Raw genomic sequence first — 13,151 nt, forward strand, 5'->3', positions numbered from 1 at the left:
TGTGTTGTTCTCTCTGGGTCCTGGACGGGACTAGAGGTGCAACCAGGTTTCTGCCAATCTCCCTGCTACAGTCTCTTATCTATTCAGAATAGTGAGTAAGTAAAAAGGCGGCTATAGTCTTTTAACTGTTTTTCTTTATTTGCAGATGTGTACTTGCTGGAAGTAGCTTAAATTGTGTTTCTGCTGGAGAAAGCTTCTTTCTATTGCCTATAAGCTATAAAAATCCTGTATATTTACCATCTTGATTACAGAGACAATTTTTATGTTTTTCCTTCTTTATTAAAGTTTTCCTCTTTTTTTTTAATATCTAATTGATTTTTTTGGTTATCTTTTGTAAGACTCCAGGGAAGGGAGACTGCACTCACCAGGGAATTGGTGGGAGAAAGGAAAGGAAGGAGGGAAGAAAAACCTGCTCTCTGCGTTTATCTCTGTATCTCTCTCCGGGGAAGAAGGGAGGGGGGAAGGGGTGATTCAAGGAGTTGAATCACGGTGGTCTCCTAGTGTACCCAGGGTGGGAAAGAGCTGGGAGGAAGAAAGGAGGGGGAAGGGAAATGGTTTATTCCCCTTTGTTGTGAGACTCAAGGAATCTGGGTCTTGGGGGTCCCCAGGGAAGGGTTTGGGGGGACCAGAGGGTATCAAGCCCTGGAATTCCTGATTGGTGGCAGCGCTACAGAATCTAAGCTGGTAATTAAGCTTAGAGGACTTTAGGCTAGTACCCATATCCTGGACGCTAAGGTCCAGAGTTGGGAATTATACTATGACACCATCCTTAGAGGTTTTTAAGGCCCAGCTTGACAAAGTCCTGGCTGGGATGATTTAGTTGGTGTTGGTCCTATTTTGAGCAGGTCTCTTCCAACCCTGATATTCTATGATTCACACCTTCATTCCAATCCTCCCCATCCCTAGCCATATTATAGCAGAGTACCAGCTCTGTTGCAGTTAAGGTTGAGTGTTGCTGTCTCTTTAAAGGTGGACTCTTCTAAGTACTCTCTAAGCCACATGTTGAAGTGGACTGTCGTGAAATTTGCCACGTCTCATGGGGGCACTGGCTCGGGTTAGTGATCCAAATTTAGGGTCATTTGAGCAAGTGGTTCTTGAGGTGCAGCCCTCACAAGAAAACAGCCTTTTACAAAATCATCTCATTCTTAAAAATTTAGTTTTGTGTTTTGCACACACCCGAGGCTCTAGCTATGGCTTTGATCCTTCCCACATTGATCTCAATCATTCAGGGTATACTTCTACTACTGCACGGCCCCCCACCGTTCCCTTGGAGAAGCTATAGTGAAAAAGCTATTAAGGGAAAAGTTTGTCACTCCCGATCGGTGTGAACCAAATGGAGTCAAATGTACATGTGCAGCAAGAGAGTTTCCAGGCACTCTGTTGTTATAGTAACTGGGCAACTCAAGGGGACATTCTGTAGCCATTCAACCCCAGCTGCACCCATGGAAAATGCCCTCAAACTTTGTTTGTGCAGAGCTCAGGTTGCATGGTGGTGCCTTGTGCCCTTCCAAAAAGTGGAGGGTGACTAAACTTAAAAATGTTTGAAAACAAGGAAATACAAAATTAAGGTATAGGCCACCCTCGCCCCCACCTTAACTCTGCCCCCGCCCACCCGGGAGCTGGTAATAACCACTGGTTCAGTAAGAGAGATTCAAAACTTAAACTACCAAGGGAAGTGATGGATTCTTTTCTCTTGATGTCATCAAATCAAGACCAGATGCCTTTCTGGAAGATGTTTTAATCATAATAAGTTATTAGGCTCAATATGGGAGCACCTGGGTGAAATTTTTTGGCCTTTGATATACAGAAGATCCCTGACATAAAATCTATGATTCTACTACATGTAGATATGAGGAAGGCCTAAGAGAACATGCCGTGGTTTGTGGTGTTCTACAGATTTGAATTCTAGCATTTGTTTGCATGCACTCCGGCTATGTAGGCTGTGTGAAGAGTAGCTCTGCTGAATGGTGGAGGGATTGCTTGGAGCAGCTGGCACAGAGGTGACTGCGACTGAGAGGTGCACGTGTACCTTGAGAGATTAAGTATGCCTCGTTCTGTAGGTTGTGTATGTAGCGATCTACCAGGGTGTCTTCTTGCCATGGGGATTGTCAGCAGCCTGGTGGCAGACATGACTGTGGTCTCCGGGACTCAATGAGGGGCAGGTGAAGGCAATGCTTCAGAAGGAATCCCCAGGGCAAGGGTGAAGAGGTGTGTCATGAATCATTTGTGGTAGAGAGCCCCCTTTGGGCCACATGGGAAGCGTGCACATAAGTCCAATGAGTCTCTCATCTTGCAGGTGTCGCAGGGTGTCTTTCTATCAGGTTGGTGCTTAATTCTCCAGCTGAGGCCTCTCAATTTTCTCATCCCCTCTCAGGGTCTCAGCTGAAATCACAGAACAGCCCACAGTCAGCAAGCGGGGTTAAGCAAAAGAAAGGTAAGGAAAAATCTGCAAACAGCTCCCTCCAGGCTATGGGCCTCTCTTACTTCAGAGGGGGCCATTTGAGTGCCACTGCCCACTTCAAAGTCCACTGGAGTTCCCGTGCACATCTCAGTCCTTTTCTCCTTTCAGCTCAGGGGTTCTGCACCCACCTTCTGCCAGGGCAGGGGGGCTGCAGGCTGTCGGTATTCTCTCTAGCACTGGAGAAGCTCCACAATGTTACCCCCATCCCAGCAGAGTTCCCTCCTTTTAACTCCTCCAGTCCTGGCATGATTTGCCGGTATGTCGGGGCACTCCAGCCCAAATCAGCTCCTTAACCCCTTCCATGCTACTGCAGGTTTTGTATGACCACATCACAAGGTGGTGGCATTTAGCAAGGCTGGGGTGTTTGTGTGGAGTAGGCTTGGGGTTGAGTGTAGGGAGCTCCTGTGTGTGACACCTGACCTAAGCCCGAGCTCGCCTTAGCAAAGAGAAGGTGTTAGACTTTGTCCTACAGTGCTCATGGTGCTGAATGCCCAAGTATTCTATAGCGTCTGGAAGTAGAGACTCCAGTGTGTGTGTTATTGGAGTGCTGGGGCATTGCTCAAAGAAGTCTGAGTTAAGGCTGCATTGTGGAGGTGGAATGCACCTTTCCTTCGTACTTCCTGGCTTTCAGAAGTTTACGTTTAGCCACTCCACATTTTGGAAGGACATGAGATACCACAGGGCAACCTGATCTCCGATTAACAAAGAGCTGGGGCATTCAATCTCCTTCATAGCAACAGCCATGATTTCTGAACTTGGTTGTTCAGAAAATGCACTCAAATACTGTAGCGTCGCTCCATAACCAGTGGCTGGAGGGTGTCCTCTTTCTTTTAAAACACAAGAGCATATTGTTCCTAGCTAGCAAACCCCACCCCACACTCTCCCCATAAAATCAAACCAAACCCTGAGACCCAAACCCCAAGATTTTGAGATCTGGAATTGATTGTTTGACAACCCACTGTATCTTCCTTACCCAGGACAATCCACTTTCTAGTGGCCACCTTGTTGTTACAGGGAAGGAAAACCTTGGCCCTTCAACATCAGCTGTGTGTTCATATTCAGATTTCAGCAGCTTCTCAACAGGTGTAAATCCCACAGTTCCACTGACTTCAGCAGAGCCATGCTGGATTTGCACTAACTAAGGATCTAGCCCAGGGTGAACAATCCGGAGTCTCCATATAAAATATGCACCTCTGCTGCATTGCTTCTCGTGGTTTGTTTGGAAAGGCAGCATGAGAACATGCCCCTGTTCAACTTTATTATTACAGATATTATAATAGCATCTACCAGTCCCAACAAGGGCAGTCCTAGCTGTTCTGCTGGCCAGGGCAGCAAACATTTTTGGCACCCTGCTGGTCACTCAGTAGAGAGGGGGATAAATCCCCAAGTGGCACAGCAATCCCAACAGCTGCTCTGCTTTCCCACCCCTGGGTCCCAACCGTGACTGAGACCCTGTTGTACTGGGTACTGTGCACAGTGAGAGCCAGTCTCTGCCCCAAAGACCTTACAATGCAAATAGGTAAAGGACAGGAGGAGAAACTGAGGCATGCAGAGCTGAACTGACTTGCCCAAAGTAACCCAGGGGATCAGTGCCAGAGCCACAACAGAATGAAAGTCTCCTGGCTCCGAGGTCAGTGCCGTGCCTCTCATCCAGGTCAGTACTGTAGATAACAGAGTGAGGGTGTGACATTCCAGGGGTACAATCCAGACTAGTGGAGGGCTGTGTCACTGCTGCCCTGCAACCTTGGCTGCCTTACAATGCCTTGCTATGGTAGCTCCCACCTGGGCTGCTCACAAACAGCCTTCCAGCATGCATGTCACACCCTGAGTGTCTGTGTGTAACTGCAGCCTGCCAGCTACACCCTCTCTCACCACCCTCGGTTATACTACACCCCCCCCATGCCCCCAGTCCTGGATCGCCCTCCAGAAATGTATGTCCTGTACTGCCCAGCTCTCTCCTGGACTGTAAAAATATATTAAGTCCCTTATTCCTGTAAGGGAATAATATGCCACTTTATTATTTTAAATAGAGTATCCAGACACTCCAAATTAAACACACTGGATTAGGTAAAAGAGGTTTATTACCTACAAAGAGAGAGGATTTTGAGTACAAGTAATAAGGCAGACAAGTCAGAGATGGTTACAAGAAAAATAAAGATAAAATGCTTACCAGTATCTATTTAAGAAACTAACAGTTTCAAAGGAAACTTTCTCACCATGTTTCCAGCAAGGTTACTATAGACCAGGACCCCTCCCCCAGAGCCCAAAGGCTGTTTCCTCTTGTCTTCTCAGGTGCAGAGAATGAGATGAGCAGGGAGAGATTGGAGGTGGTTGGTTTTGTCCCTCCTTTTTGTAGTTTCAATCCCCCTCTTGAAACACATTTCCAGCTGAGCCCCAGGAGAAAAAGAGTCTATGTGGAAGGATGTTCCCTGCTGTTTTTTCACCTGTTTGAGCTTCCTTTGTTTTCTCTCTCTGCTTGAAAACTCTATTTACTGCTAAAATGCAAATTAAGGCACACACATTCCTTCCTTTGTTTAGAGAGACACAGTGGATGAGTAATATTTTTTATTTGACTAACTTATGTTTGTGAGGGAGACAAGCTTTTGAGCCACAGAGAGCTAGGGTGACTGGAAAGCAAGTGTGAAAAATCAGGGCGTGGGTGGGCGGGTAATAGGTGCCTATATAAGACAAAGCTCCAAATATCGTGACTGTCCCTATAAAATCGGGACATCTGTTCACTCTACACAGAGCTCTTCTTCAGGTCTGGGAAAAGAACTCCCAGCATCACAGCAAAATGCGAGGTGTAACAGACTGGTTAGCTGGTCAGTGCATTACAGATGGTGAGACTTCAGGGGATGATGTTTTGTTTAATGCATTTGCTCAGGAAGTAGATGTGGGGTTTGGAACATGTGTTAATAACATCACACAGGGGAATCTTATAACTTCACATACAAAGTCACCACACATATTGTACCAGGACAATACTGACCAGCAAATTTTTAGTTTTCAAATGATACGTTACAGGGCATATTTTGAACAAAGATTATGATGATAGTGTATAGGGTGTAGACACAGGGGTATTTTCTATCACAGAGAGACAGAGTTGCACTGAGCAATCAAATTTAAAATCCAGGTTTTATTCTATATTTTGCTTGGAATTAAAAAAAAAATTTTTTTTTGCATGACTTGCAGAAAGACACAATTGTACGGGGAGATGTCAACAAACCAGTAAAGTGCCCAAAACCACTATGGCTTAGTGCTAAAAGCAGCCAAGTCAGCAGGCAGTAAATTGGCAGTAAATTGGCCATTCAGCAGTCTCAGCTTGACCAAGGCAGGAGGGGAGGGGGTTTTGGGGGGCCACAGAAAGGGCAGCTTGATCCCATGTCCTTCCTGATAAGAACTGTGTTGAAGTTGCTGATACATGCATGTGAGAAGAGCAGGATGTGCCCTCGGGGCTGCAAACTCTGGGAAAAACCCACACCTGGTTAATCAATAATCAAGGAAGCCTCTTGCTTGACTGTTGGAACTACTTGCTTAACAAGTTTTCTTTAAGGGACATGTCATTCTATTACTAATGTATAAATAAGGGGGAAAGTTTGAGGCAGTTGGACTCTTCTGGACTCTCCCTCTGGATACATCTTACAGTCCCTACCAGCAAACGGGCTGCTGTTGTGCCACTTGAGAGCCACACTCAGTTTCAGTAACTATTGAGAGTTGGAGGTATTTTACTGTCCTGTTGCGGATGTGTGTAAGTGCTTGACACTAAGTAAAGTTTAGCTTTAAGTGAAAGCACTCTTGTGTTGTCCTGTTTGTGCCAGCCATCTATCGGTCGGACAGCTGTGTCTCCCCTGATTTATTTCCTACCACCACCTCGCACAGAGTGAAAGTTACCAAGAGCTTTGGGTTGAAAGAACCCCAGGTAACAATCAACAACTGAAGTTTACAGGAAGTTTTTCACCCTGATCGATCCCAAAGGCGTTGCTATGCAGCTGGCAGCGCTGAATGCAGCCATCTCTGAGGTGCAGGATCAACAGGTGTTATTTAGTGCTTAGAGGCCACGATGCAGGCTGGGTCCTATAGTATAGGCACTATACAGAGAAAAGGAGAGTCCCTGCCCCAAAGAGCTCACAGTCTAACAAACAAGGTACAGTACTGTCAGGTGCACGAGGCAAAAATGGGGTTCAGTGGTATGCTGGGAAAAACAGAGTGACAAAAACAACAGGATGTGTGCAATTCTTCACTGAATAACGGGCATGCAGCATATTGTACAACAGTACTATAGGGTGGGGAAGTGAAACAAGGATGTAGTTTCGGCCAGTTATACGAGGACAAACTACTTCTCATACCGGAAGTGCCATGGCTTCTTTAATGTCAAACAACACAGCCTTAACCTTGGGCTCTTCTGAAAGCATCACCTAGTGGCAGGTGTTTCTGGCTCTCGGTCCTATGCTCAGACCGCTAGCCCATACTTCTCTTGACTGTAGACTGAGTCTCTCAAAGGAAGTGGTGGAAGCCATATTGCTTGAGTCACAAATCTACAGGATAAAGCAATGGAAATAATCCCTCATTGGTCCTTACACCCATTTTACACATGTGTAAATGCAGGCACTGAGAAGTCATGCCATAGGGCACACGGTAAAATGACGGCAGAGCCGGGACTGGAACTCACATCTCCTGATGTTCTTCCCATTCCACCAAAAGAACAATTGGTGAGTTGTGAGCAACACCATGGAAAACTCTGGACGTCTTAGAAGAAACAAGTATCTCACGGTGAGCCATGAAACGCCTCCCTCCCTTCCTGTATTAGGTGCAATTTAGAAACAGTCTATTAATAATTCTAGAGAAGGGTCACCCCTTTTAAATGATCATTAAATCATCCAGCCTGCAACTAAGACTCAGTGGTTAAATGGGTAAATCACAAAGGACTAAGTAACCTTTGGAAGTGCCAGCATTTCAGCTAGCAAACCAATTCCTCCTATTTTGATTCTCTCCATATCAGCTGAGAGGCAGCTAAATCACACTTTCTGACAAGCACACCAGGCTCCTCTACATCCTGCAGCCTATGGCCTCTTTGCCAGTCGTGCATTTGGTTCAGAGTTGCTGCAATTGCCTCTTGCATCTTGATAGGCTTGAGATAGTCCTTGCACTAGCAGAGCCAGGACACACAGTCTAAGGTAAGGAAAAGAAAGGCAAATGAGCACATTTAACCCGTGGGGAGCCGTGTCATTGTTTTGTAATGGATTTATTTTAACTTGCGCAAATCCCTGTGTGGTACATTCCAATCAGTTTATAAATGATTTATATCAATTTACCTTAATTTGGTAAGGAATTGACTTAAGTTAGATTGAGATACATCAGTTGTAAGCCGATTTAAGTGTGTCCACATAGGGGTTTGCTGCAGTTTAATTTTAAAACCGATTTTAGTTAAACCTGTGCCAGATCTGTGTGCAGACAAGGCGCTAAGGACGATTGCGTTCAAGTCTAGTGCATGGTTTCAAATGCAAACTTGAAAACATGACCTGACTGTAGCCAGTGCAGTGACGTCTGCCTGAGCCTCCAGCCAGCCTGAACCAACAGCTCGGAGAAATGAATTGCCCAACATATTACAGTGGGGTGTTCAGAGATTCAAAGCGGATAAAGCCAGAAGGGACCATCTAGTTTGATCTCCTGCCTAACACAGGCCAGCATGTCTATTCAAAACACATCCGCTCCCTATGTAAAGATTCCAAGTGATGGGGAACCCCCACCTCCCTAGGTCTGCTCCTCCAGGGATTAATTAATGACCCTCTCTGTTAAAAAGTGTGCACACTATTTCCAGTCTGCATTTGTCTCCTGTCAGCTTCCAGCCTTTGGAATCGCTGTTAACGACATCCAGAAGGGAGGGGTGAAGGTTCTGCCACTCCCCTCAACCTCCAACAGAGGACTCCAGGGTATGTTCACATTGCCGAAAAAGACCCGCAACAGTGAGTCTCAGAGCCCAGGTCAACTGACTCTGACGGCTCACGCTATGGGGCTAAAGGCAGCCGTGTAGATGTTCAGAATCGTGCTCTGAGCCCCTCCTCCCTTGCCAGGTTCCCCAGCCTGGGCTCCAGCCCAGGCTTGAGGGTCAGGGGAGGCTCTAGGCCCCAGCACGCCAAGCGCATGCTTGGGGTGGCATGCCACGGGGGGCACTCTGCCAGTTGCCAGGAGGGCAGCAGGCAGCCAGCCTTCAGTGACATGCCTGCAGAGGGTCTGTTGGTCCCGCAGCTCTGGTGGACCTCCTGCAGGCGTGCCTGCGGAGGGTCCGCTGGTCCTGTGGCTTCGGTGGAGCCGTGGGACCAGCGGACCCTTTGCAGGCACGCCTGCGGGAGGTCCACCGGAGCCGCAGGACCAGCGGACCCTCCGCAGGCATGCCTGCGGGAGGTCTACCGGAGCCATGGGACCAGCGACCGGCAGAGCTTGGGGCAGCAAAATGTCTAGAGCCGCCCCTGTCAAGTGTCTACACTGCTATTTGTGTCCCCGCAGCGTAAGCGTGAGTCCCTTGAACTGGGCTCTGAGACTCGCACCCACAGAGGTTTGTTTGCTGGTGGACATACCCTGTGCGTAGCTGAACAGGGTGGCAGGCCCAGCCCACCCACCAAAGCTGATACACCCAGGAGCGGCTCCAGGCACCAGCATCCCAAGTGTGTGCTTGGGGCGGCAAGCCGCAGGGGTGTTCTGTCGGTTGCCGTGAGGGCGGCAGGCAGGCTGCCTTCGGCGGCATGCCTGCGGAGAGTCCAGCCTGCCTGCCATGCTTGGGGCAGCAAAATGCCTAGAGCCGCCCCTGGATACACCCCATCTGCTAAGCTAGGTACTGGGGGGGGGTGTCCTTGCCTCTCTGGGAATGGGGGAAGGGGACCCCTTTGCAACCCCTGCTACTCCTGAGAGCAAGGGGCAGGGATAGACAGCCCCACGCAGCTGCTGTCTGGCAGGGGAGGATGGCCCCCAGGTACCCTCACTCCAAATCGGGGCAGATCCCCATCTCCAATCTGGGACAAACCAAGGACACCTCTGGAGGTTCCACAGTTTGCTGAGCAGAAAGCACAGGTCAGAGGACAAAGGCGGCAGCTTCCCTGATTTGAAGCCTTTCTGGGCTGGCTCTGTTACTGTGTAGGCAATTATTATCCGCTCTAATCTCTGTGCTGGCTCCATTCCCTCGGCTATTGCAGCCCAGTGTCAAACATCTCCAGGCTAAAGAACAAAGCAGGGCCCAGCATGAGCTAATCAATCATGAGCGTGAGTGCAGAGTTCAGTTCACGATGGATCCAGTGCCAACTTGTTAGCTCTCGCCAGAGGAGCGTGGGGGCTGTGAGTCCAGCTGTCTGGGAGCTGGACAGAGCTGACCTTCTCCTTACTTCGGATCATGGCCGCTAGCTGCAGCAGAGGAAAATGGTTCCCAACAGGGACAGGGAGCACATGCAATATGTTTTATTGCTGGGGCAGGGGGTGGTATGACAACTATCCCCCCCAGGCAAATTATTCTATTCTACTGTAGCAAATCCACGTCTGTCTATGTCACTGTGCTGAGTACCAGGAGCTGTGGGATACCTCAGTGACAACTGTAATAGAGCTCAGATCCTCCTACTCAAAAAGCACAGGCCCTTACCACTTGAACTAAAGGAGAATCTCCATTAATGTTATCACTATAGGGCCTATGACAAAGCGTTGAGCAATTCCATTCCATAGAAGACAGTGATACCTATACGTACTAGCTAGTTCATTGCACACTCCTCTTTTTAGGAAAAACTTGTGTCTCGGGTCTGGGTTTTACCGACACTCAATCCTGCCAGTGTAACAAATCTACGGCCACATATCCTGGGTGGCCACTGGCTTGTTATTTGGCAGAAGTTAGCTGGGGCATCAAGGATTTTCATAGGTCAGCTGATATTAGCCCACAAGCACTTGCCTTACGAGTCCATGCACAAGACAGATGATAAATTACTCATTTGAGCTATCAGGCCTGACGTCCTCCAACCGCCCCTGCCAACTGCCAGCTCCCCCTGTCCTGACATGGAGGCATTCATCTTTGTTTCTATTCAAAACAGGTTACCAAATTTTCCTCCCTCATGATCCCAGAATGATGTGGTGGGGGGAAGACAGCTTGCTTAGAACAAAATCATTAGGAGACCACATAGTTCAATAGATTCCTTCACCTTGGTTTAATTCTTTGCTCACATGTTTTTCTGTTCTCACACTAGTTTTTAAATAGATGGCCCATTCGTTTCAACTTTGGCGGAGCTCACAGGTGAAATGAGTTTGTGGCCTCAGCTTACTTAAAGCACCAATGCAAATTTGACCTATCGTTGTTTGACCAACAGCCATCAGGGGAGGAATGTTTATGAATAAAAATTGTTCCCATTTGCTCAAAGAATCCAAAGAGCTTTCCAGCCAGCATGTACAGCAGGTATCTGTTTTACCACCACTGAAACGCAGCCAGTTCTGGGTGTAACATGGCGGTTGTTTCACAGCGCAGGGCAATACTACCTAACATTTTAGAACAGGAAACAGAGAAGAATTCTGGATCCATATGAACATCAGGGAAAATATAAGGAGACAAATGACCATTAACTACACAAACTGGAACTTAGCCAGGACACCAATGGTGACATCCTTTCTCAAGTCCCTCCCTCACCATAGATTTCCTGTGTGACCTTGGGCAAGTCACTTAGTCCCTGAGTCTCAGATCTGCACTGCACAATGGGCATAACAGCATTGCCCTGCCTCCCAGGGGTGTCCTGAATATAAATATATTAAAGATTGTGAGGCTCTCAGTTGCTATGGTGATGGAGGCCATATAAGTACTATAGATGACCAATACCCCCTTAAGGAAAGCATAACAACACTTCTGTATCAGCTGCTATCCAAAGATCTCAAAGATCATAGCTATATTAAGCCACACAATACCCCTATCAGTTAGCTGTTATTACCCATTTTTATAGGTTGGGAAACTGAGGCACAAAGCTGCTAAGTGACTTGTGTACAAGGGCACCGAGAAGGCTGATGGGCAGGCCCTGAATAGAATTCAGATCTCCTGATTCCCAGGCTGGTGCTGTAACCAGAAGACCATCCTTCATCCCGATGCTTAATAATAATCATGTTTTGAGAAAGGTGTTTAATGGCAGACCAGTTTTATACCTAAGGGCGAAAGTGCATTCAAGGACTTTGGATGGCTCCTGTAGGTCAATGGTAGCTTGTAGTGTTACTGGTTAAGTTCCCATCCTCAGGGATACCTATGTAAGCAGGGTCTGAATGAGTTCTCCGCTGATCGCTGGCTGAGAGCGGGAGAGAGTTCAGTAGCAAACTGTATTTACATGAACACACCTACTCTGCCTAGATATCCAGCAGATAGAGCTGTGCTGCTCAAAGTGATCAACTTCGGCTGGTGTTAGGTTACAAATCACTTTAGCACTGAAAGCAGGGGTAGTGAGATGGAGTTATCAATGCTGTTGTATGAATAAACGGGAGCAGAACTGTGCTTAACCTAGCCCAAATGAGGGAGTCACTCTAAGGTGAAAAGACCTTGTTAAGACAGGGTCTCAAATGCCAGGTGTCCCAACCAAGCAGGCAGCGCGGGGATGGAGGGCGGGTTCGGCTCCGAGTTCGGGGCCGCGGGGGAGAAGCTGGACCCGGGGCTCATCATGGAGCAGGTGAAGGTGCAGATTGCCGTGGCCAACGGGCAGGAGCTGCTGCAGAGGATGACCGACAAGTGTTTCCGGAAGTGCATCGGGAAGCCGGGGAGCTCGCTGGACAACTCGGAGCAGAAGTGTATTGCCATGTGTATGGACCGGTACATGGACGCCTGGAACACAGTCTCACAAGCATACAACTCCCAGCTTCAGAGGGAGAGAGCCAACATGTGACCAGTTTCCAGCAGCCCTGACAACATGCTTCAATACTGCCCCCTGCTCGGGGAGAGTGACTTGATTCCTGGACTAGCTGGAGTGGCCTTATGAGGATGAAAGGAAAGGTGGTGCGAGTGAAATCCCTGTGATTTGGTTAATTTGGCATTTTCATCATGGTAGAGCAATAAAGCCACGTCTGGAGCCTCAAAAAAAAAAGTATGGACTCTCCCAAAGGGTCCCTGGTCTGGTTCAGTCTCTTCCTCCCCACTGTTCGAAGACAGAGCTAAATAGGCTCTGTTTAGAAACCTTTGTTATTTCAAGTGCTTAAATGGGAGCTGAAATCACTTGAGGCAGGGCCCAGCCTGAAAAAGCTGACAATCATTAAGAGACTGACCTTCAGAGGTCACAGCAAAGAGGCAGGTGGCAACAAAAGGTAACTGACAGTCAGCCAGTGGGAATGGCAAATAAGTAGCTGGTGGGGTGGCTGGTGGAGAGAAACCACAACTGGCGGGATGGCCAGCCACAGCAAGTGCTAAAAATGGCAGAACAAGCAAGATGCCTTCTTCCCCAGCTGCAAGGTGAATTCACATAGCTGCACCTCTGAACCCTGGGTCCTCACTGACCAAGGACAACCACTGTGAGTGGGGTATGGTGAGGGAGCAGAGAGGGGCACAGAAAAGAAACTTTTGGTTGTAGAACTCAAGACCACAAGGCGGAAGGCTCTGCCCCACACACTCTGGGGTGGGTGTCCAGCTCAGTTTTATGTTTTATCTATCTCCCCTTGTAAGTATTCTCACACTTCTTATCAGACTGTCTGTACTGGGCTATCT

The 13,151-nt window shown here is 48.0% G+C and overlaps 1 protein-coding gene across 1 annotated transcript; it reads left to right on the top strand.

The window, feature by feature from the left end:
- The first annotated feature begins 12,054 nt into the window (after positions 1-12,054).
- LOC127039353 (mitochondrial import inner membrane translocase subunit Tim13-like) lies at positions 12,055-12,537 on the top strand. Its single transcript, XM_050932957.1, has one exon. The coding sequence runs from the start codon at positions 12,055-12,057 to the stop codon at positions 12,337-12,339; it is 285 nt and encodes a 94-aa protein (XP_050788914.1). The 3' UTR covers positions 12,340-12,537.
- Positions 12,538-13,151: the final 614 nt, after the last annotated feature.

Source organism: Gopherus flavomarginatus, chromosome 1 (genome assembly GCF_025201925.1).
Source record: "Gopherus flavomarginatus isolate rGopFla2 chromosome 1, rGopFla2.mat.asm, whole genome shotgun sequence".
Lineage (NCBI taxonomy): Eukaryota > Metazoa > Chordata > Testudines > Testudinidae > Gopherus > Gopherus flavomarginatus.